Source organism: Lycorma delicatula, chromosome 6, assembly GCF_047948215.1.
Source record: "Lycorma delicatula isolate Av1 chromosome 6, ASM4794821v1, whole genome shotgun sequence".
Classification (NCBI taxonomy): domain Eukaryota; kingdom Metazoa; phylum Arthropoda; class Insecta; order Hemiptera; family Fulgoridae; genus Lycorma; species Lycorma delicatula.
In genome coordinates, this window is record NC_134460.1 from 145,763,973 (window position 1) to 145,790,705 (window position 26,733).

Sequence of the window (26,733 nt, forward strand, 5' to 3'; positions counted from 1 at the left end):
GTAAAATGATTTAAAGCATTTAAACTCATTTAGCGTAAAATGAGGTGATGTTTGTAAATAATATTACTAAATTTTTTCACCTAATTAATATTAAAAAGAAAACGAAAAACCAGCACTACTAATGAGATTTGACTAATCAAATCATGGATTTTACTTATCGGAAAGTACAAATCAAACTGGTTAATAAAAACCCCTTATAATAAAAAATCAAACAGAAACTTGGTGCACTTCAAGACTACAGTATGAAACACGGCACTCTGTACATAAATCTGACTAAATAAATTATTTTATTACAATGTTATTTAGCGACTGCCACTCAGAAATTTCAATGTTTTCTACAGAACTATTTTCTTAATAAGATTTAATGCTAAAGGACATAAAATATTTTTGTTAATTTTTATAAATATTAAAAATACAAAATTAGATTAATTTTAACAAAACAAACACACTAACATAATTATAAAAAAAAAAACACTACTTTTAAATAGCAGTGCAGATAAATTTTAATCACCATCTATTCATCCACCAACACCAATTAATTTATTGTATTACTAAACAACTTTACTGTATTTTACAAATAGAAATATTTACATATCACTATCATAAAATAAAACAACTACATTATTTATAAAAAAAGAAAAACAACAATTAAATACTTGAAATATCAACAACTAACTTACACCTAAACAACCGCCGATGTAAAGGTTGTAATTTATATTATTATTAGTATTACTATACAAAAAGCCATCACACTATTTTACATAATTTTATGAACATGTAAAAGAAATTTTTTGCATAAAACATGTGACTAATTTTCATAATCGCAAAGAAAAATTATAAATATATCTTAATACAACCTACATAGAAAAATCTATTAAATATTCACCATCACATCTCTTAATAACAACTTAGGCCACTTATTATTTATTTTATTTTTTTTAAATAAATTTATTTTTTGTAAAATATGTAAATAAATTATAAATATACCATTAATATACTTTAAACATAATAAAACCTAATTTATCTAGATCGATTCCATTAATTTTTGAAACACAGTTTCCTTTAAAGGAACATTAAAAAAATTGTTACATTAAATCTGATAGATAACCATTATATATAATTATAAAATATCTACAATGTCTTAAGAAAATGTAGTATTCCTTTATTAATATGTATATTTTTATTTTGAAAACACTAAAAGAAATATAATTCAACCAGTCAAAATATTTTAATTCTGAGAAATAGGATCTTAATAGTAATATGTGAATGAGGTAGGTTAATTCAAAAACTTTTCTAATAAATAAAAAATAAAACCTTATTGAAAAAGTGAAAGATTCTTTTAAGTTTATGTGTTATTTACTGTTGCAAATTAGTCAAACAAATAAAAAAAAATTTATTTAATGATTCGAATAAACAGAAAAAGATTATGACACCAACACGTAGTACTTCAACAAGCAATCTTTTCCTGTTGGTTTGCACTGAATGTCAACACAGCCGCATATCATAAGATGAATTATGAAATATCAACCGGTCTTAGTATTTAGTATTATTTTATTTAATATAAATAATACCTATAGAAATTGCATGAATGTCGCTTAAGCGTCTATATTTCCTAAGTAAATTCAATTAATCTGAAATGTTTAAAAACACAGATTTGGAATATTTTGTAAACTACTAAACATATTTTTAACAGAATTATTAGATTACATTATTAAAACTGGAGAATCATACTATTATTATAATGAAATTTAAAAAGTTTAATAAATTTGAATTTCACTTCAATATCAACCACAGTACAGCATAGAGGCATAATGAAATATGAAATTGTAATTTATAAGGAAAATTGTTGAATAATATTAAAAATTTATTATAACATAAAAATCATTATAATTTGTGAATGCCGATGCTAAAACTGTGGTTTCAAAAAACTTTCTTCTTCTTATCGGGGTAATTGTAGTCTCACTTTTTTGTTAACTCTACCAGTAACATTTTATTTAATTAAATATTAACTAATAATAAGTACATATGTTAAAAAAAAATTGCGTACAAGTAGACTATGGATACATCATGATTACTTATTTAAATACTCATACATTAATAAGATATAGTTATTTTCTTATAATACAAATTATAAATAATACATACTTTTTAATTATTGCCATGAATTTAGAAAAAAAAGAAAAACACAAACGCAAGCCATAAGCTATGCACACACATATAGCAACTCCTCCATAAGATGGGAGTGTTAAAAATATTTGAATATATCTGAACATACATTTACGATATGTAATGCTACCATTCCATGTATTTTTTTTTTCAACTTTTATGTAATAAATGTATTTTTCTTTTAATAGTTTTCATCACAATAATCTTAATAAACTTTAATATCTTGAGGCATAAATAATGTAGTTTCTTTTTTAGCCATATATTTGTTTATTATTACACATATTATAATGTTTAACTGTCCAAATTCTGTAGTCGAATGTAGTGCGAGGAAGAATGGCACACTCACTCAAAATATGGAAGCTTTCCATTTTTTAAGTCTCATTAATGTACTTATATTTCTACGGTTTATGTTTTGTTTAAAACAACATATTTTATTCTAAATAATGAATTTACTTTCACGGAATTGACTTTGTTATTGTGTTAAATAAACGCTTTCCCCACCATGATTCCAAATCAAACGGCTTGAAATCTAAAAAAGAAACAGATAATAAATTAAGAAGATGAATTTATTATATTTACACAGCAGGTTAAAACAAAAATTAATAGTACAATTTATTAAAATACAATAAAAACTGATTATCTACCTACGGTCATGTTTTATTGATTTGTTATTTGAGTAAACAGTTAATTTTTAAAAATAACTATTTTTTGAAGGAAAAATAAAACTCAGAAAAAGTATTTTAAAAATGTTCTCTTTCACACAATCACCAGGAGTTTTATCTTACTATTTTAGTTCTTATTGCATATCTCTGCTGACAGAACATACCTCCACTATTACTACTAATTTCATTACATTATTTGTTTCCATTAACCTGCTGTAAGGAATTTCTTCAATTAAGTATACAGAGGTTGGATGTGGAAATGGATATATCAAGAATAACCGACCAGTTTTATCACCTTCTTTGTAATATTACTCTCGCTTATAAAATACATGTGAAAATGTTCTTAAAATGCTCATTAGCATCTGAAAGAAAAGTAATTTGTTTCTCTGCCTTTCTGACCCAGATAATATTTCTTATTATAAATAGGAATAAAACAACAACGTTGTAGTTTCAGGCACCCGGTAGGTTTATAGCCAAATCCACAGAACGATGGGGTAAAAGGGATGATTAAATGTAAAAAAAAAGCTGAATTATGATAAAGAGTCAACTTACCCGTTTTTTATAAAAAGGAACCTTTCTTTCTTATTTTGATGCAAATAATCTACTAAAGTTTTTCAACATAAAATTTTTTTACATTTAAAGTTTATTTAAGAATGATTAATGCTATTTTTAAAAATCTTCCAAGATTTTTCAGTTTACTTCAGCATATAAAATTCACCGCTTCCAATTATTCTATTTTGATACCAAAATATTTTTTAGCGACTTTAAAACCTGCCGATTGCAACATCTGTACACATATTTTTATTTTATGAATTTTACATAATTTTTCATCTTAGATCATCCCCACAGAGATTCCACTATTTTGAATTTCAATTTTGATAGCAAAATCATATACAACAATCTCAAAAACCCATATCCTAAATTTTTAATTCCTTAGGTTATAAACGTTTTAAAATATAATTTGCATTTCTTTAGAGTTTTTGAAACTTACAAAAGAATGCACTTTCTTAAGGTGTTAATGTTAATTAAAATGTTTCATACATATTAATGAACATAAATAATTATTTGGAAATAATGCACCTAAATGCTCTTAATTAGATGTGAAATAAGATAAAATGAAGGTAGTTGAAGGCAATTTACCATGAGTAGATACTCTAAAACTTCTAAAATAAAAGATGAAAGGACTGAAGAAAATAAAAAATGTTGAGGTAAAATCTATAAAAAAAAATTGACTAACAAAACAAGCAGAAGAAGATTGTAATGACATATATATATGATTTGAGGGTGATTTGATATGTATGGTAAACAGTGCATACATAGAAAACCTAATAATAATAATATTAGTTTTAAGCTATTTTCTTCCACTGATGAAAATATCAAATTCAAAAAATCAGGTAAATGTGTAACTTAGTTTGCATTTGACAGTTCACTAAAAGATCCTTTCAGTAACTGATAAAGTGGAAAAAGAAATTCATGTGGTTATAAAATTCTATTTTTGAAAAGAAAAACAGTTACCTAAATAAAAAGTAATATACAGTTCTTGGTGAGTCTGCACCAGAATTGAAACTGTTAACACACAGGCTATTGAGTTTAAATGTGGTCAAATGGATTGTTAAGATGAAAATTTAAGGAATGCACAAACGAGGGGATAATCGCCAAAAGATCATCATAAAGACTGGAAAATGTTTTTGCAGACCGCAGATTGAGTCAGAGAAATAGCCATGATGATAAGCATTTCAATGTGTACACAGCATTTGGGTATGAAGAAACTTTGCACAAGATGAGAGCCAGATTTTCTCACGTTTAACCAAAAACTTTTTCAAACAGATGTTTCAGAATAAAATATAGGGCATGTCAAGCAAATCCCAAATGAATTTTTGTGTAGATTCATAACCATTTATGAACCTTTATTTATCACTTCACTCTAAGGTAAAGGAGCAATCAGAACGATGCACAGAAACAAGTGAGGTGACGAAGAAGACAAAATCATTAATTTTGTTTTCTTCAGTTTGCGCTGCTGTTTTTTGGAATACAAGAAATTGCATCTTTCTTTTTCTGTTTTAGCCTCAGAACCGTCATAAGGTATTACTTCAGAGGCTGAATGAGCATGATATGTATGAATGTAAATGAAGTGTAGTCTTGTAAAGTCTCAGGTCAATCATTCCTGAGATGCATGGTTAATTGAAACCCAACCAACAAAATAACACTGGTACCCACGATCTAGTATTCAGATCATGGGAATTACATCTACTATCACATAAAAGGAAAACACAAACAATGGAAAGTACTATAGGTCTTACTATAATAATTTCTGAGCAATGAATTCAAGAAAACCAGGCCACGACTAGTATTATTAGATAGTATTATTATATCAACACAATTCATATTTCAGTAGTTACATTGGCCAAATCAAGGTTTAAATTGCAACTAATTTGCCCTCCTCATCAGATCTGAGAATGCAATTTTTATCTTTTTTCTAAAAAAAAATAAAATTTTTTGGTAACTGATATAACTGATGCTATGAGTGACAACTTTGAAGGGTTGACAAATTATTTCTTAAAAGTAATATAATGGTTGTAAAAAATCATTGGGCTTTGAACTTAAAGGTTTTATATATATATATAAAAAATCTATCTGAATAACTGTTTTCTTTTTCATTTACCTTACTAATTAAAATGCCCTTGCAATATACTAATTTTTTCTACATCATATATTAGAATTAAGAGTAACATATGTAACAGATGTCCCTTTTTACATTTAATACTAAATATACTAAATGGTAACATAACAGAATCACATCAATATGAAAATGTTATATATTACTAATAATAGACAAATGTATGATATGATTTTTATCAAGTTAATTAAAATTTAATTTCACACTTTTATTCTACAATTCATATTTAACCCATAAATCCCAGGTATCAGATTAGTTAGGGTTTACTATATCTAATAAAAGATATTGCTATGAATATGTAAAACAATATATGAAAATCTGGTGTTGTATTTATAACTGTACACAAAATAGCAATTAATTTTACAACTGAATTCTTAAGTACTAACATCATTATAAGGGTTTGTATGTGATATTGTGATATCCTTCAGTCATTTAAATAATCCTATATATATATATATATATATATATATATATATAAAGTACATGCATTACTTTGTTTTTTAAAAACATTGAATGGATAGACAAAATATAATACAGTTAACATACATTTCACAAGCTGATTTTATGAGGGTCAGTCAAATTACGAGTATTAACTGGAATTTTGTCTTCACCACTGTTGTAAGAACATGAGTGGGCTGGCACAGAGGGACAGTGATGGTGAAGATGCGGAAGGGGTGAATGGTGTAGCCACTTCGACAATTACATCTCTCTGGCCAGTAACATCATGTGAGAGCAAGAGGTTCCACCGTCAGTTGTGCAACATACTGTTGTGAAGATTCTTAGGAATCAAGGGGGACATCAAACCCTATGAAATTCTGAATACACTGTGAATGCAGTTTGGGGATATGGTATCATATACCCTAGTCTATGACTGGGCCAACAAATTTAAAGGAGGGCATGAATCTGTAGAAAATGAGTCATAGTAAATGTTCAAGGGTGTGATGCATAACAATATTGATTGATCTGTGACCTCACTGAAGATGATCAGCAACTTATGGTTGATGAAAGTGCTTTGAAAAAAGGTATAAGTACGGAAATGCCCATTCCATTATCATAAAGCATCTTGGGTTCCACAAAGTCAGCAAAGTAGGTTTCAAGATTTCTGACCTATAATCAGAAACAGACATGTTTCTGCATGTTGTAATCTGTTTTAGAAGAAATCAAAAATTTGTCAAAGGTAACTTAATAAAATTGATTAATTCCACTATACAGTGATCTAATCACTGTATAAATTATATCAAGCGGGTAGTTAACGGAAACATGTGGTGACAGAATCAATTACCTATAACATAAACAGCTATTTCAAACATTATCAAAAATATCAATAATTTTAAAACTTTAATTAATTAATGTATTAGGTTAAATCCGAATCTTACAGAATAAAATAAACTTTAATTTCATGAAATCTAGTATAAAAACTAAATCATGAAACAATCAAAACAAATTATTAGTGGATCAATATCCTGACAATTTTAAGTACTAAAACCTGGGTAAAAATTTAAAATAAAATGACATTCACCAACAGGCCCATTTAGGTACAAAAGAAACTAGGTTTGATAAGATCACATTTGGCTGGTTTAGAAAAGTCCGGATTAACCAGAAATTACCTTAAATACTCAATTTTTCATTTATAGTTTCATAAACCTTTCTAAACTTACTGAAATTTGGGGGTCAAATGGCTGAAGGGACTTAGCAGGTTGACCTGACACCTTGGTGGGATACATGCTCCAGGGTCGGAGGCAGTGGGGTGAAGTTGTGTCACTGGCCTCATAGATACTGCAGATGCAGACCAAAGGCAGAGAAGAAGCACTCTGGGGCATAGAGTATATGTTAGGAAGTGACAAAGGAGTTATGGAATAGGGATACCAAATCTACCAGGGATGGAGCTCATCTGGCCTTAAGCGTAAAAGACTTAGGTATTAGACTAAGGTTCTTAGTAATTAGTACATTCTGAATTGTAAGTTATTGTGTTGTTTCTGTCTTGTTTTATAACTGATGTATTTGTCTGTGATACTCGTGATATGGGTAGACTTGTAATATAATGTAAAATACTCATACAGGATGAACTGAAATCTTAGTAATAATTTTTTGCATCATATGAACTTGTTTAATCTGTGGCGGCTAAACTATTATGGACCTATTAAATTGGCAGTGACAATGGGCACTAGTGTGGGTCATGTTGAACTGGTGGTCATCATTGATTTGTAACCTGTAAATATTGTATATAAATGTTAGTTGTATTGTATAATATTAATAACTGACCGGTTGTGCTGGTGGGCATGGATGTCCTGTTGCACTGAGTTAGCAGTCATGGCTGAATTGAGATATGTTACATACCAAATTTATTGTATAATATATTTTGTAATAACCTGTGTATTGTTATAATATAAGCTAATTTTGCTGTGCTCACGGGTACCATTGATTGTGTCGCTAAGCTTGTGATCATAGCCGTTCTGGGTACTGCTGATAATCACGTGTTTGTAAATAATGTAATTAGGTTAGTGATTTGATTGTATTCTTTTGTATTTGATGTTCTATATTTTGGTGTATAAATAATGTTAGCACTAGTAGCTGCATCCTCAACAGCTTGTAGGTGATCAATCAAGCACTGAACACAGCACAGGGAAGGAGATATTATCATACCAAGGAGAGCAGGAGACATTAGAGTAAAGAAAAAAAATTAAACAGGAAGAGACTGCAAAAAATAAAGGAAGTCAGGATGAAACGTGGCGACGCCTAAGGCCAGACAGGTAGGCTCCTTGCCTAGGACATCAAGTCATCTGCATAAAAGAGCGGGGGAGTTGGGGTGCTTCCAATGATGGCACAGAGGACCCTGATGATATGAGAGGGCATGTTGAGGGGAAGGGCATGTGAAATGCATTCCTGGAACCTAGTAGGTTAGGGCCGGAAAGAACAACTCCCCTGGGGAGACATCTTGGCTATTCAGAAGTGGAAGTCAGGTTGTTCCTATGATCCAAGGGAGACCCCGATGGGGGCCAAGTCAGGGTGGGGCAATCTGCTGTCATGACACTCCGGAACAATTGAGGTAATGGTTTAAGGCTAAAAACTTAATGAAATTTAATCTTAATTTAACTTTCATATTTTTATTGCACAATTTAACATGATTTAATCACATCCAGAAAAACTAAAACTTACAAAATTGTTTTCTCTCATCTACACTAATCTGGTTTTAAATACTGCAGATTTCTGTTTTCAAAAACTGCACTGCTCATTTTCCAATAAGTTAAAGTTCTGGAAAATACTGAATTTTACCCTCACAAGGAAGTTATTTTTACATTTTCATTTTATCATTTCCAAAAAAATAATTGTTAAGAATTTCATGCAAGAACTGCACCGGTCCAGACGAATTGAGAAACTTTGCACCATATATAATATTAACATGAATATCACAGGTATTAAAAAAATACTGAATGTTTTTTTGTTTTTTAATGAAAAGTATCTGGATCTGCAAAACTGAACACCATGTGGTGTACGATCTTAGCATGTAACACAGGTACAGTGCATTTTTATTGCATTAAATAAAGGAATATGTTAAATAACAAAACTATTATGTCTAGTTTTGGTGACACTCAAACTGAAACGATCCATTAAAGTAAGATTCAGCAGGCTTTTGACCATGAATCTGCAGGGGGTACACAAATTAAAAAATGAACAAGTGGTTTAAGGGTGGTTGAGCTTCAATTGAGAGTACCAATAGGCCATAAACAAACTGAGTTCCAGATATCATTAACAAAATGTGCAATTGGGTTACAGAAGATTACCAAAACAGTTAACATTCAATATTACAAGATTTTCACATCTTTGGGATGCAATTTGGCGCAAGAGATCAGATATATTATAGTCATACAACTTGGAGTTGCATTAACAATGCAAAAATACCTCTGCCTCTTGTTTGTGTCGATCCAGGTTTTCTTGACTGAGTGTGAATTTTTCAGATTCATCTGACTCCTAATGATTTCTGGTTGTACTCCAAGTTAAAGATACTACTGAAAACATCCTCATTTGAGAGTCAAGAGAACAATAAACATGTAATTATATAACAGGAATTTATGGATGTAAGATGAAAAGGGAACATAATTAAAAGGATGCATTATATAAGTTTAAAGACATCTACATGCTACAGTAACTTTTAGACAAAATTTTATATACCTTTCAAATGACTGTTAGGTTCACCATCTTCATAATAAACAATTGACGATGAATCTAAAAAAAAAAATTAATAAAATAAAAAATTGACAACTTTGAATACAAAGTAAAAAACCAACAGGATTAGTAATAACAATAATCTCATCAAATTATTTCCACCCAAATATCAGTTTAGATTATCTTATAAGTCTGATTTAATGGGATATCATCAATTTCTCTCTCTATGAATCATGAGACTTTGCAAATGGTGATACAAAGTAGCTGGACCGAAGGTGCAACCACATCGTACAGGTATCTGTTGAGAGCCAGACTAAGAAATGATTCCTGAAAGAGGGCAGCAGCTCTTTCAGTAGTTGTTAACAGCATAGGTCAGGAGGGTTTAAACGGCCATATCAGCATCACTCAATCTTCTGAGTACTGCGCAGCTGAAAGCAATGGAAACCACAGCTGTTTTTTTTCCAAGAATATGTAGCTCTCAGAATTTTCATGTAACAAAGATGAAGGTGCCTTCCTTGGTAAAATATTCCAAAGGTAAATTAGTCCCCAGTTCGGATCTACGGGTGCGGGACTACTACTAAGGAAGGGGTCACCAGAAAATTAAAAAACAACATTCTATGAGTCAGAGCGTGGAATGTTAGAAGTCTAAAAAAAGGTTGGTCGGTTAGAAAGTTTAAAGAGGGAAATGGATAGGTTAAATGTAGATGTAGTAGGAATTAGCAAGATTTGGTGGAAGAGGAAAACTACTTTTGGCCAAGTGATTTTAGAATAATTAACTCAGATTCAAATAAGGGGTAGGCAGGAGTAGGTTTTGTAATGAACAAGAAGATATGGAAGAGAGTAGAGTATTTCAAAATGCATAGTGATAGAATCATTGTAATAAGGATAAAATCAAAACCAAAGCCAACAACAATTGTTAATGTCTATATGCCTACTACAAGTACCTATGATGAGGTAGAGTGTGTATACGAAGAAATTGATGAAGCAATTAAACTCATAAAATGGATGAAAATTTAATAACAGTTGGAGACTGGAATACAAGCATTGGAAAAAGCAAGGAAGAAAATATTGTAGGTGAATATGGGCTGGACAAAAGGAATGAAAGAGGAGACCGGCTTATTGAGTTTTGTACGAAGTATAATTTAGTAATTGTCAACACCCAGTTTAAAAATCATAACAGAATAAATACATCGAAAAAGCGGGGCGATAGTGCAAGGTATCAGATAGATTATATCATAGTTAAACAAAGATTTAGAAATCAATTCATTGACTACAAAGCTTATCTTGGAGCAGACTTTGATAGTGACTATAATTTAGTGATAATGAGATGTAGATTGGGGTTTAAAAACTTGAAGAAAAGGTGTCAGATGAATTGGTGGAATATAGAGAAGCTTGAGGAAGAGGTAAAGAAGATGTTTGAGGAGGACATTGAAAGATGTCCAAGTAAAAAAGGTATGGTAGAAAATATAAAAGAAGAATGGGAGAATGTTAAAAAGGAAATTCTTAAATTAGCAGAAGCGTACTTAGGCAGAACGAAGAGAACTGGTAGAAAACCTTGGATGTCAAAGGATATATTGGAGCTGATGGATAAACGTAGAACATGTAAGAATGCTAGTGATGAAGAAGGTAAAAGGAACTACTGAAAATTAAGAACTATTATAAACAAAAAGTGCAAATTAGTGAAAGAAGAGTGGATTAAAGAAAAATGTTAGAAGTGGAAAGATAAATGATAAATGGTAAAATAGATGGAGCATAAAGAAAAGTTAAGTAGAATTCTGTGGTAGATAAATTAATATTTAATAATGTGTTACACAAAGATGGTACACTGAATTATAATATAAAAGAAAAGAGAAGGTCGATGGGTGGGTAGAATATACTGAAGAGTTACATGGAGGAAATCAATTAGAAACTGGTGTTATAGAGGAAGAAGAGGAGATCGAAGAGGATGAAAAGGGAGATACAATACTGAGATTGGAATTTAAGAGAACATTAAAAGATTTGAATGGCATAAAAGCTGCTGGGATAGACAGGATACATGCAGAATTAGTGTGAAGTGGAGGTGAGGAAGCAATAGATAGATTATTCAAACTGGTGTGTAATATTTAGAAAAAAAGGGGAAGTTCTGTCACACTTCAAAAAGAGTGTTATTGTCACCATACGAAAAAAAGCAGAGGCAGATAAATGTGATTAATACAGAACAATTAGCTTAACTATTCATGCATAAAAAATCTCAACTAGAATTCTGTACAGAAGAATTGACAGGAGAGGAGAAGGAAGTGTTATGAGAAGACCCAATTTGGGTTCAGGAAAAGTATAGGGATAAGGTAAGCAATTTTAGCACTCAGATTAATAGTAGAAGGAAGATTAAAGAAAATCAAACCCAACATACTTGGCATTTATAGACTTAGAAAAGGCATTTGGATAATGTAGACTGGAATAAAATGTTCAGCATTACAAAAAATGTAGGGTTCAAGTATAGAGATAGAAGAACAAGTGCTAACATTTACAGGAACCAAACTGCAACAGTAATTGAAGAACATAAGAAAGAAGCAGTAATAAAAAAGGGAGTCTGACAAGGATGTTCCCTGTTAGCTAGCACTTATTGATGTTAAGTACAATTTAGATTGGTATTAACAGTGCAAGGTGAAAAGACAGAAAGATGTGATTATTTACCGACAATATAATAATTGCTGAGAGTAAAAAAAAATTAGAAGAGACAGTGAATGATGAAGTTCTATGCAAGAAGTACCGCATGAAAATAAACAATAACAAAATGAAAGTAATGAAATCTAGTAGAAATAATGTAGATGGACCACTGAATATAAAAATAGGAACAGAAAAGATTATAGAGGTAGAAGAATAATTTTGTTATTTGGGAAGTATAATTACTAAAGATGGACGATGCAGGAACAATACAAAATGCTGAATAGCAGGCAAAATGAGCTTTCAGTCAAAAATATATTTTGATTACATCAAAAATTAATTTAAATGTCAGGAAAACATTTTTGAAAGTACATGTTTGGAGTGTAGCTTTATATGGAAGTGAAACTTGGACAGAGTACCTGAGAAAAAAGATTGGAAGCTTTTAAAATGTGGTGCTGTAGGAGAATGCTAAAAATCAGGTGGGTGGATAAAGTGACAAATAAAGAGGTGTTGTGGTAAATTGATGATGAAATCAGCATTTGAAAAAATATAATTAAAAGAAGAGAGACTTATAGGCCAAATATTAAGGCTTTCTGGAATAGTTGCTTTAACATTATAGGGACATGTAGATGGGAAAAATTGTGCAAGCAGCCAAAGTTTGGAATATGTAAAACAAATTGTTAGGAATGTTGGATACATGGAGTATACTGAAATCTCTCCAAGATAGGGAATCTTGGAGAGCTGCATCAAACCAGTCAAATGACTGAAGACAAAAAAATTAACAATTTGTCACAATGATTTATTTTAAGTGACTTGTTAATGACTAGTACTAGAAAAAAAATTCCTACTACATTCTCAGTTTTCATAATTCTTTGCTAGGTGTGATTAAAAAATAATGAGAAATTTTTAATTTTACACGCTATGTCTTTTTTGACTGAGTTTGTTTGATGAGTTTTCTGAGTTTTCTTGTGCGATGGCAGCACTGACCGTAATGCATATTAATATTTTCAGCCGCATTACATAGACAGTTCAAATTTGGCATCCAAGTAATTAGAATGTATTTTGTTAAGAATGACAATTTATTTTGTTTAACAATGATGAAACAGAAGATCTGCATTCAATTTTTGGGCAGTGAAGTTGTTAAGATTTTAAAAAAGGCTTTTGGCAAGGATATTATGTATATCCAAGGGTTAATGAGTTGTACAAACGGTTTCACGATGATAAAAGAGTTGGGAGTCCTAACATATCAGCTGATGAAAATAATGAGAAAATAAATAACATTATGATCAATAATTGTCAAAGTTTTATTAGAGAAATTTTTGAAGAGATGGGAATCTCTTATGGTTTGTGTCAAATAATTTTGGTTGACATTATTTTAGGTATGAGACGAATAGTAGCAAAATTTATTCCAAAATTGATGAATTTTCAACAAAAGCAACATCGCAGAACAGTTGTAACAACAAAGACCAAAAAATGGATACTAAATTTGATGCAGTGTTTAAGTTCTTCTTACTGTTTTTTTTTTTTATTACAACGGTGTTGTTATTTATTATGGATTCTTACAATGTTGTAGGGTCAAAAATGAGTAACACTTAGCAGTTTAATGCTATTTACGAGAGGTAATAAACGACTGGCCAGAAATGTGAGCAATTCACTTAATTCTATTACAAACTTTAATACCTTAAGTAAAATGATTGAATTAGACCTGTTGTAGTTTGCAAATTTTGTGTGTGTGTGTGTGCATAATCAAACATATGTATGGTGTTTATAATATTAATCTATTACGTTTGATGATAAAAATATTTTTCCTTTTTCTCTCTATATGAAATTGATTTTTTGAATCTTTTTTTTTCATTTTTTCTTTTACATTAAATGTCATCAAAAAATACATTTATAAAATTCTAATACATAAATAATTTTTCAATGAACACACAAAAAAAATATTTATAATAAAGCTTGTTTTTAATGAGTTCCCAATGCCGTAACATTTCTTCCTGTCTCATCAAATCCTATAAGAACATTATTTCATGAGAGTAAAAATGTTATCTTTTAACATACAACATGATTTTTAACCTGATGATGAAAGCAATAACATGTGTCAACAATAACATATTTCTCAACGACCATGTTGAAATTTCCATTTCACAAAAAAGTGAGAAATATGAGTAATAAATTATACTTCCACAAGAGTATGAGTCGTTTAATATACAGCAATTAACAGCAGCAGTAATGCTTGTTGTTTATCAAGTAGCTTTTGTGAAGGTGCTTGCTGCATGAATATGCATAATAGTAATTGTAATGTTTTGGATGTTTGTATTTCATGTATATTGTTATTTATCATTAATTAGTCAGTCAAATAAATGTTGATAACTGTCATCAGCACAAGCTGTTCACTTTGAATAAATGCTGATTATCTGTACAGTGAATACCTTCTTTGGCAGAAGGCTGTCAAAGAAGGTAGTAACTGATAAATACTTGTGACAATATTTGTTCATGAACCCCAAACTTGCAAACCTTATCTTCAATTATGATAATAATGACTGTGGTACACTCATTTTGATTTTAACAAAATAAAGATAAAAGATCTTTAAAAACATGTTCATAACAAATTTTACTAAAACTGAAAAACATATACAGAAGGATTCAAAATGCTTCAACAAGCATTCGGGAACATTGTATGAGCAATGCAATCCTACCAATATTTCAGTTCTTTTAAAGAGGGCAGAACATCGACCAAAGATTTCAGACAGATGAACTTCCATGTCAACAAATGATAACACTGATGCAGTTTGTGAAGATTACTGGTTAACTTCAGAAAGACTGCTGAGGAAGTGGGCATCAGTGGTAAGATCATGTCACACAATTTTTACAAAACAAATTTAACATGCATTGCATTTCCCAAAATTCATGCTGCATATGCTAATCATTAATCAGATAGTGGATCGTGTTAACTCAGAAAAGACCCTTTTTGATTGTATCAATTCTGATGAAAACATTTTCATCAAGTGATCCGGATTAACCGAAAATTTAGCAGGCTAGTTTACTTAACCTTCTTCAAATTTAAAAAAAAAGTAAAAACAGTTTTGTCATTGATAGTGATGACATAACGATTTGGCGAAGGAAATATTTGAAAAAAATTAAAGTTTAGAAAAAATGGGAAAAAGGATTTTTTATCTGAATGTAACTTAGGTGACAAAGGTCAATAAAGTTTGGTGTGATACTTCTGTTAAGACAAATAAACAGGCTTTTCTATCCATTTAAGTAGTGGTACAAAATTGGCAAGCAACAATGGAAAATGGTTGATTGTAGGTCATGTAGGGAATGAAGATGGACTTGTTAAAACATGATTAATTCTGCCGAATAGTGTTATTGTTATGCATAATGCACCATAATGTTACAAAAAATTACGAATACATCATGTCATGGCTAAAAGTGGATATAGTATCACGGCTGAGAGAAAAACAAATCCCATTTTTTTGAACTCCTAGAAGGTAAAAAAATAAGCAAAAATTTAATAAATATGTAATCGATGATATGACAGAAGCAAATGGACATACATACAGTACTATGGCTTCCACCTTACCACAGCAATGTGAATCCAGTGTGTGGAATTAAGTAAAAGGATTTGTAGCTCGGAATAACAAAACATAGATTAGTGGATGTAAAGGTTTTACTTGAAAACAGTATTGCTGAGGTAATGCCAGAAGTGGTGGAACTGTGTTAATATGTGCTGCAAGAAGAAGAAAAAATGTGAAAGATGGATTATTTTATTGATATTGATGTGGAAAACTCATTTTTAATTTCAAAAATGATTCCTCAGAATCTATTATTAGTGAAGATGGAGATGAGGTGTTGAGTGGATGTGATTATTCATAGTGTTTCACTGTTAACCAACCGGGTTGGTCTAGTGGTGAACGCGTCTTCCCAAATCAGCTGATTTGGAAGTCGAGTGTTCCAGCGTTCAAGTCCTAATAAAGCCAGCTATTTTTACATGGACTTGAATGCTAGATCATGGATACCGGTGTTCTTTGGTGGTTGGGTTTCAATTAATCACACATCTCAGGTATTGTTGAACTGAGAATGTACAAGACTACACTTCATTCACACTCATACATATCATCCTCATTCATCCTCTGAAGTATTATCTAAATGGTAGTTACTGGAGGCTAAACAGGAAAAAGAAAGAAAGAAAGTGATTCACTGTATGAGAAAAAACCCAACAAAAAATGGTAATAAATCATAAAATATTATTTAATTTATTTTTTGCATATAAATAATATTTCAATATCTGTGTAATGCATTTAACAAATTATTTACCAACCTATTTATGTTTAACATTTCATTAAACCATTATTATTTTGTATACAAACTAACAGCATGTGACAAATACTGCTGTAATGGTAAAACAAAATTACCACTGAAGATAACTTTACTATATTTAACAATTTATAACCTTTTCTTAATTTAATAAACATTAGATATTTTAGAAAAACATAGAATATTACATTATTATAAAATAGGCAATTATTTCTATATTATTATTAAGATAGAAACTAAATCAGGCGCACAGTAGCTGTCATGCAATTTTGTGTACAACTGATTCATACTGCCTTGCTCGGCATCCATTTTATTTACTTAAGGCCTCAATGTAAAGTAGACAGATATTAGGTTTGAATCCCAAAGCTGGCCTTTGTGGCACGAGTGGTAGTGTCTCGACCTTTTATCTGGAGATCCCGGATTTGAACCAAGTCAGGCATGGCATTTTTCATACACACTGCAAATCATTCATCTCATCCTCTGAAGCAATCCATAACAGTGGTCCTGGAGGTTAAAAAATAGAGAGAGAGGTTTGAATCCCAATCAGACTTTGCATTTTTTTCACCCAATATAAAAATTTATTCTTAGCATCAGCAATTGTAATCAGGCCAAACAATCTGTTGTTATTAAAGAATAACAAAAATATGACATGGTATTATATATAAAGTGCTTTATAACTTGGCAGGTGACTTTGCCATATTACTGTGCCATCAAAAAACAAAAAAAAATATATAGTAGAAAGAATTTAGTTATATCATTAGATTGATTAATCTTTTTTGCATAAAATGTATAAAACCACACTTGCATGTTTAACATTTTTTTTATAGTGTGAAAACAGAAAAAAAAAGTGTGCATGGAATGACAGTTCTCTTGCTCAAGTACATTCTGTTTGCATTTTATTATCATTAACTTGTTTACAAATTTGCCAGTTTTTTATACTACCATTCAGTTGACAATGTGTATACTTCAACGAGGGAACTGCCGTTTCACTCATGCTTTTTTGATTCATAAAATAGTTTCAAATCTATGTCCATCCCCATCAGTTTATTTTGATTTCAAACTGTTATAATCTTGCTGCACAGAAAATTCCTAATCTATCAAAAAATGTCCATAGAAACGCATGTCCAAGGTCATACAGTAAAAAAACCTACTTTTCCAAAAATCTTAAAAACTAAGTTTTTTCTATTTTCATACCAACAAAAAAAAATCAGGAAGTTTCATTGTTGTTTCATACATCTTTCAGAGAAAAGCTTGATGAATCTAACAGGACAATTAAATTCAGATTATGATTTTTTTATGACATAATAACATGACAGGTCACAAATCAAGTTATATGAGGTGGGTTTTATATGTAAGGGCCATTTTCAATTTTCCGCCATTAGATGTGGTGGAAATTGATGGCACTAATGTAGCATGTTTATTTATATCAACTATCATCTGTTTGCAACAATAAGTTAATGTTATTCACATTAGTTGCTGTGTATAGCCTGGTTGAAATGAGTGCGACAATAAATAATCTCATGATTTGTGAAGTGCAATCAGTAATCTGTTATCTATTGGTGATAAACAAATATGCTGCTGATATTCATAGAAAAATTGTTGATGTTTACATTTTGTGGAGGAAGTATGTGTTCACGACGAAGAACGTAGTGGTAGGCCGACTATCATCACAGATGAATTGTCTGAAAATGTGAATGCAGAAATCTGAAAACAAAATGCATCTTGTTTCTCAATTATCAAACAAAAGGAATTTCCTTTTGTTTCGCGATCAGTAATTTACAACATTTTAACTGAAAAACTGGGTTACAGAAAGTTGTTCCAGACGGGTAAAAAAAATGTTGACAGAAACAAACAAAGAAAAATGTCTTACTGTACCTCAAACATCTTTGAGATGCTATCAAAATGAAAATAATGATTTATGGAAATATGTACTGGTGATGAAACGTGGATATCTTATTCAAATGATTTTGTTTCTCCACAATAATGCAGACCTCAAACAGCAAACAAAACCACTGAAAAATTGCGGCAATTTCACTTAAAGTCTTCAAACATCTGCCTTACAGTCCAGATCTTGCACAGAGTGATTATTATATTTTTCTCCATTTAAAACAATGGCTTGCACTGCAAAAGTTTGAAGATGAATTTGAATCGCAAAACAGAGTAATTAATTGGTTTAAATCACAGGCGGAAGAATTCTTCAGTAACAAAATAAGGAAGCTGGAAAGTCAATATCAAAAATGTATTGCAGCAAATGGCAATGTGTAGAAAAATAGTACATATATGTAAGTTTATTTTGTATAAATGTAAGCTTATTTCAGTTTTTATACCAAAACGGCTCTTACTTAAAAAAACATGCCTTGTATATGAGAGCCTTAGTACACATGACAATGATATTGAACAAACTACAAGATTACCAGATGATACTAAAAATTCTATTGCATCCTGCGATGTTTAACCGTAAATAGCACACAATGACCTTTTCATTATAAAAGCTTCATACAGAACTCTTCCATGGCAATAATGTGTTTTTAATTTGTCACAATGTAGTACTATTTACAATTGTTCATAACCTCTTATTAATAAATAAGTAACTATAAAAAAAAACCATCACAGAAGAATTTAAATTGGTTTCTTTCCTTACATCTAGAGGGCTCTCAATTTCTTTTAAATGACTGTTATAACAAATGATAAATTTGTTAATTCAGTAACAATATTAATATTCATGAATAAACAACACATTCATACTCACTTGTTCTGCTGCCACCACCATTTTTTTGATTTTCAGATTGGCTTTCTTCCTCACATTCTTTGCAAACTGATGTCCACGCTAAAATTATACAAGTAAAAATTTAAAAAAATAGAGACAGAAAATAAATTATTTATTTAACAACTAATTATAAAGAACTATTGAGAATCACAGTTTATACTTTTATATGTTGATTTACAAAATTATAAAATAATGCTTGCTTTAAAAGTAATCTCTATTATGAGAATGTCTAAAAACTTTGCCTTATCAAGCAAGACTCAAAAAGTGCAATGAAAGCAGACTTTCACTGTCTGCTCTCAGTGAATATTAAATACTTGGCTGCACTTTTTCTTATAGCAGTCCAGTAGCAGGTTATGGCATTTGATTTTAACATTTTATATTTTAATTTTAATTACATGCAATCACAATTTTAATAATAACTACCAGAAAATCATCAGATTATAACAACAATTCATACAACAAATAACATATTTAAAAAGTACATATTTAAAAAAAAAATATGTAAATATATAAATATGTATTTTTATATTAAATAAATAAAAAAAATAAATAGATTAAAATCATTATAACTGAATACATGGGAAACTTAAAATTACATTAAAAAAAAATCATAATACCACAGTATTAGTGACTTACCTCATAACCAATTAGAAAGGCAACACTTGACCACCTGTTAACTCCTACATTTTTGCATCAAAATACACTAAACTAAACACTAAAAACTTAGATCCCTCAAAGGCAACTAAATTACAAATTAAAAATTAAATTCAATAAAAGGATGATATATTATTTACAAAATTAACAAATTTGTAAAACCAATATCTTAGTCATGTCCTGTGTATTAGTGCCAAATCACAGCATGGCCATATCTATATAAAACACTATAATCATTACTCATAAATTAGTTTTACCATATAATTAGTCAAATAATGAAATGTTTATATAATGTTATGTCCTGTCAATTCTATTAAAAACCTTGATCTTTTCATACGATCACTCTTTTGTTTTTGCATTCAATTTTTGTCTTTCTGTTATCTATTTATTTACTCTAATGTTATTCAAAGTTAATAAAATGCAATTTTTTTTTAATTTACTGGATGTGTGTGTAGTATATATTCCAAGATTTGTGTCGACTTGAGTTATACCATTATTTTGACACATGTCTGAAAATGATTCAGCTGTAATAGTGCACGATTATTGATATACACCAGAAAAAAAGGCCACAAGAAAAGCTCTTAAGACATGTGGAAAAACACATCATTTTAAATGCTAACAAAAGCGAATTACAGAATAACAGTGTTGATTTCAGATGTTGTTAATAAAACTGCTAAGAGTTTTAATTGAAGTTGTGCTGCTTCAGTGTACAATGTGATTCGCGAGTATAAATCTACTACTGAATTACACTCTCCTAAGAAAACAAAATCCCGCAGGTCAAATGAAGAAAAAGATGATAATTTTAATAAAAATACAAAGTAATAATTAAGAAAGTTTTGTCATTACACTTCCATGATTCCAGTACACAGCAACTTTCTGAAAGTACTGTATAAACATACCTACATACACACAAAACTTTGAGTTTTTGCTATTTATTTTTTTTTTTTTAACAATGAATGTTACTTTCTGAAAAATGACCTTTACATAAATCAATTATTTAAGATTACATATTTCAATAAATCCTGAGCGATTGTCATGTTTTATCAGTTCATCTACATTTGTATTTCATTTCTATTAATTTACATGTATTACAGCTTATACCTTTTTACAAGTTTTCCCATTCCTTTTTTTATTAAAATTTATTTACTTAACATTCTTTTATACAGAAACAAAATTCAAGACTGCTAATTTTTCAATTTTTAGATTAATTAATTCTGATCATTGGTGTAGGTTAGTTTTGTGTTGTTTATTATTATAATTTTTTATCATCAAATATGCTTGAAAAATACAGTAAATTCAATTTGGTGTTTTTTGATATAGTACATTAAAAATTGTTGCAACTGCCAGTGATACAGATTTTAAGAATGTGAGGTGATAATTTAAAGATCTTTCAAATACCATATATGGAACTTGTAAAGCACAAATATACACTTGTGATTTTTTTATTATATATTAAAAGAAATTTAAGGGAAAACAGTATGTACCTATACAATAAAATTTGTGTAAGTGAAATATTTTTTTTTGACAATGTGTTTTATTTAATATCTAACTATTATAGAAACATTTTAAATAGTTTTACATCAATAAACAATATTGAATTAGTTAAATATAAACTGACCCTAAGGCAAAATGCTAAATTCACAGGAAATAATGTAAAGCATAATACTTTGAATACTCAAACATCATAAAAATAGGTTAACTGTTAAATTTAAATCCCACTTCTAGTTAAAAGATTTTGAAAAAAACTGTATCATTCATACTTACATTCATAAATAAATTTGATTATTTCCTCATGTTGTGGACTAATAACTTCTTGTTGCGCTCTTAAACTGCTAGACTTTTTCTGGCCATTTATCGGATGAAAAACAGGTTTCGGTACACTAAAAAAAAGGTTTAAAAATATTGTTGGAAGATCCCTTCATAAATGTTTTTCACAATAACAAGTAAATTAAATCCATCATTTTAAATACAAAAAAACATTTGACAGTGTTACACAATTGGCTTCTCTACCAAACGAGCAACCGAGGTGATTCAATACACAATCTTGTAAAAATAATACAGTTAGCTATTTTCCCACTATTGAATGAGCAATTAAGCTCAATATTTACATATTCTAAACTTATTAAACCTAAACACAAGTGTACACAAATGGAAAATTTAATTCATATTTTAACCTGTTATATTTATGAGAACATTTTATTATTATTTGCACAAGTAATAATAATATTTTTAATGAGAAAATAATTGAAATGGTTTACAATTATTAATTTTATGTATTGTATGAACTACTTTCAATTTAAAAAAAAAAATGTTTGGTTAGCTTAATTCACTACATAAGGTCAGGGCTTACATGTGGGAATATGTAATGGAGATTTTGCAGAGAGTGAAAAATGCCATGCTTGACTGAGATTTGAATCAGGATCTTTTGGATGATTGATTATGGTTACCACGCTTCCAGAGATCAGTGGTATTATTACTGGGGATGTTTTGATCATGATTTTCCCCACTTTTCTCTCTCTGATCCTTTCAGGCAAATGATGGAGCGAGCACCCATTTCTATTACTAGTGGAGCAGATTGCATTCTTAACATGCTCTATTATATGACACAATTATATAATGATCTGAACAAAATATTTATCATTACAATAATTCTGAAGTGGTAATAAAAACTAATTTAACATAGAGTAGTGAACAAATTAATCTGAACAAAGGCAATTTTTGTTCTGTTGTAGGGAATTCTCAATCTGTGGCAGAATGCTTGCTGTTTAGTGTTTCAGGTTTTGTTAGTTCATATACAAACATAATTACTGGATTCTGTGCTTTTATAATTCATTGTCAATTAGTTTTTGGTGACCTTGTTAGTTTCTATTATAAGTTTGTTATTTGTTTTTAGTTAATACAATGGATACAACCCCACAAAAGTGGTCAAAAATTTATGGCCATAGGAAAATCCTTGTCAGCTACAATAATATCCATTATATATCATCAAAGTTGTATCATAAGCCCTTACTTTATTGAAAATGAAAAGGGTACTGCACACTATATTGGAAAACGTTTTAAGTTGTAGTACTATAAAATTTCCCACAAGTTGAAATTGAAAACATTTACTTGTAACAGGGCAGAAATAGGTTGTAGCATATAGCTGACAGTAGATGAAAATTGCTTTACGGACATTGTTTGGCAATAGAACAAATAATTTCATGACATGATGACATTATATGACCTACAAGGTCTCCTGTCCTGACAGTTTATCTTTTTTTTTGTGGGGACATCTCAAGAGTCAAATTTCAGAACTCATCCTGCAACCACTGCCAAAGTGAAAACAAGGACTGAAGACAAAATTGGTAACAGACCTGTTTACATATTATGTCACACTACGTAGAATTTCCAAAATAAACTGGTAGAATGTGTATTGGGAAATGGTCTAACATGATATTATCTTTAAAAAATAAGAAATTCATGGCATAACATGTATAATACTTTTCATTAAAAAATTCATTTTTAAAATTATTCTTTAATTCATTAAAATTCTTTTGCAAATTACTCTTTTTTCTGTGCCTCTATAATTATGTACTGATGTGAATAAAATACCTAATTAAAAGTGAAGAGGTTTTAAGAATTGGCAAAAGGTGGATACTCTGATAAGAGTTACCCAAAAAAATGAATTGTTGCATTTGTTGAAATTAAAAGATGAGAGTGTATTCCATCAAAATTTGGTGTATGAAACCATTGATAATGCACTGATTTATGTAAATTGGAAAAATAAAACGCAACAAACATGTGACTCAAGTAATTACATTTTATGTAGATTTCACTGTAATCACATATGTATGAAATAACTAATTTGGTGCTACTTGTGACAAGTTGGCCATGCAAAAAAGATTAATTATATAACCCATTTCTTCTACTGATATTCTCTGAGTATAGGTGGGGATGTTTAATAAATCAAAGTATCTAAATATTTATTATTAAGTATTATGGTTCGCTAGGAGCATACACAAGTTCAATTAGATGTAATCATAATTCTGGTTTTGGCAGTTGTTTGAGTCAAATCAGTTATTGTTTTGTAAAAAAACGGACGAGAGAATTTTATGTGATCAAAACAGCTCAGGAAACTAAAACAAGTCAGACAAATATTATGGTGAATCAATTCTGTTGAGTAGAATAGTTTACAAGTGATTTGGTTATTTTTTGAAATGTTTATATAAGTTCAAATGACGTTGAATGTTCTGGATGGGCTATTGAAGTCATAATTATGGAGAATATTGAAAGAAAACCCATACGTTGGCACAAGATAAAAATTAAAAGTTGTAAGTTAGCTAAGTTTGGATGCATAGAAATTTATACTAGTGTTTACGTGCACAAAAACTGTCCAAAAGATACCACATCTGGTCGAGAGAGTGAATAGGTAAACATTTCTAAGCACAGTATGGAGCAGTTTCAATGTAATGGAAAGGAATATTTGCGCCAAATTGATGAAACTTCATTGAATTACAACAGACCTGAAACTGAGGAACTCATTCAAAAGAAGGCAAAAACTTCTCTATCAGCAGAAAAGGTGACAGCTAGGGCAATAGACATCTTAATAAGTTGTTGCATTATACATTACATGAATATTTACAATGCGTAAACTGTCACAAGATGGGTAAGACCCATCTGTTCACAATCGACCAAAAGCATGAATGAGTAAACACTTACAAACATGGTTCTTGGCTACTTCAAAAAAACTGAGAAAATGTTTTGTCCAGTTTCATATATGGTTTGTCCTGAAAACAATTGGATTGGCTCTGGCATGTCACTGTGGGTGGGAAAACGTTTTGTGGGGAGTCTTAGTAACACATCGCAACTAACCACTGTTGGCAAGACTTCAAAAATGGATTGTTCATATCCATCCTGAGATCTCTGTTACACATAAACTGTTGTTAAGAATCCTCAATACAATATTGAGAAGTAACTGCTCATTAGAGAAAACGACAATATAAGCGATTTTGTTAATTAGTGTAACTAATAAACGATTTTGTTAATTAAACATTTTTAAATTCAGGAATACATGTAAATATTATGGAACTACAAATAAATCATCAAGAAAGAATTGCAAACATTGATTATTATAGAATTTTCACGAACAAAATACTACTACTTCAAAGTCACTTTTCGTCATTTAGTTCAGGAATATAACTTTCACACGTTTTTAGTTTGCTGGGTCAATTTCAGAAAAAAAGTGTAACTTTTGTGATAAGTTTTAACCGAGAATTTTTACGGGTATATATCATAAAACAGTTATTCGACAGTTATCCAGTAAAAGAAAATATAACTTAGTTTTAATAATATGTTAATATCAACCAGATCGAGAGAGGTTAACTCAACAAATTTTACGATTAGTTACTAATGTTTACTACCTCACGATTTCACCGTCCTCAGGTTCAGCCGGTCTCCTTGAGCTATCTCTTAAGTTTTCAAGTCTCTCTAGATTCTGTGATATACCTGAAAAAAGTAAATAAATTATTATCATTATTCAATCGGCGAGTATAACAGTTTAACCAATAATATTTACTTAAATACACACAATTACAAACCTCTTCTGGTTTTAGCAACAATTTTGCTCGGGCCTTTAGAAACAGTATACATTGTTACAAAACAACTTCAGTTTTATAAATTTAAACACAATTTACGCTAAATACTCACAAATATTTAACCCTAAGATTAATACACCTCTAACCGCACATTCACGTCCTTCGGCTAGTACTATATGCAGACTAAAACAATGTAGCCAACTATTACATACTTATAAAGTATTGGTGATAATAATAGTAGATAATAATGGCAGCAAAACTTTATATTAATTCTGGAATATGTAATAGGTATGCTTTAAAAATTGAATTATCATTAATTCTAGCTTAATTACTTAAAAAACGTTTTTTCAGGAATACTTTAATATCAAAGTTTATCGCTTACTTATTTAACAAGAAACACTTTGAAAATTAAAAAATAAAGCTGATTTTACGTAAAACCAATACAGACAAGTACTCTTAGCTTTTTATAAATCACCAAGAAATGTTTTATACCGAAATTTAGAAAAAAATAACCTTGTTGGCAGCACTTCTCAAAAGGTTGTTAAAAATTACGTAATACGAGATAAAACCGAAATTTTTGTCGTTGTTAATAGTATTTCAATTTAGTTATGATAAAAGAAATGAATACTGTAGCAAGCAATTACTCTTTAATCAAATTATATTTTTAATTATGATAGCTTCCACATAATGAAAAAATAACATTAAATAGAAAAAATTTCAAGGAGAAGTTGTTGAGCACTGCTGGTGTAGTGGTATCATGCAAGATTCCCATTCTTGCGACTCGGGTTCGATTCCCGGGCAGTGCAAAATTTTTTCCGAGATTTGTTTTGCTTACCTTTTGTTTGCAACCTTTTAATAATTTTGTAATACAACTAATTCCGGGTTGAAAATTTTTATCAAATAATACGTTAAAAATGATTAAAGTTGGTTATTGATGTACCTTTCTACTTTTTCTGTTGCAATTTAGTGTATATTATTTTATTATTACTATTATTTCATTTTTATTTAAAGATTAATTATACATATGAAAATTTTCTTATTTGCCAGATCTCATCAGAAAAAAAATTATACTAATCAATAATATTTATTAAACTTAACAAAATTTAATAC

The 26,733-nt window shown here is 29.8% G+C and overlaps 1 protein-coding gene and 1 non-coding gene across 4 annotated transcripts; one reads left to right on the forward strand and one right to left on the reverse strand.

Annotated features, from left to right (window-relative positions):
* Window positions 1–1,219: 1,219 nt before the first annotated feature.
* On the reverse strand, window positions 1,220–25,787 carry LOC142327017 (MAPK regulated corepressor interacting protein 2). 3 transcript variants are annotated; one of them, XM_075369776.1, is made up of 6 exons: window positions 25,627–25,787; window positions 25,450–25,534; window positions 21,815–21,930; window positions 19,379–19,456; window positions 9,676–9,729; window positions 1,220–2,695 (listed from the first exon to the last, which is right to left on the reverse strand). In XM_075369776.1, exons 1-6 carry the CDS (start codon window positions 25,676–25,678, stop codon window positions 2,622–2,624), a joined length of 459 nt encoding a protein of 152 aa, XP_075225891.1. In that variant the 5' UTR covers window positions 25,679–25,787; the 3' UTR covers window positions 1,220–2,621. The 3 variants fall into 3 exon arrangements, with proteins under 3 accessions (XP_075225891.1, XP_075225892.1, XP_075225893.1); XM_075369777.1 differs by lacking the exon at window positions 9,676–9,729; XM_075369778.1 differs by lacking the exons at window positions 1,220–2,695; window positions 9,676–9,729 and adding an exon at window positions 16,664–17,133.
* Window positions 25,788–26,358: 571 nt separating this feature from the next.
* On the forward strand, window positions 26,359–26,429 carry TRNAG-CCC (transfer RNA glycine (anticodon CCC)). Its single transcript has one exon. It is a non-coding gene; the product is annotated as a tRNA-Gly (tRNA).
* Window positions 26,430–26,733: the final 304 nt, after the last annotated feature.

Excerpts from the sequence above, each read along its gene's own strand:
- LOC142327017 (XM_075369776.1), bottom strand. The coding sequence starts at position 25,678 with ATGTATACTGTTTCTAAAGGCCCGAGCAAAATTGTTGCTAAAACCAGA. Across the intron at positions 21,931-25,449 it reads GAGGACGGTGAAATCGTGAG|TGTACCGAAACCTGTTTTTC; the intron begins GTAGTAAACATT and ends CCTTTTTTTTAG. Across the intron at positions 19,457-21,814 it reads AATCAAATTTATTTATGAAT|CGTGGACATCAGTTTGCAAA; the intron begins GTAAGTATGAAT and ends GTATAATTTTAG.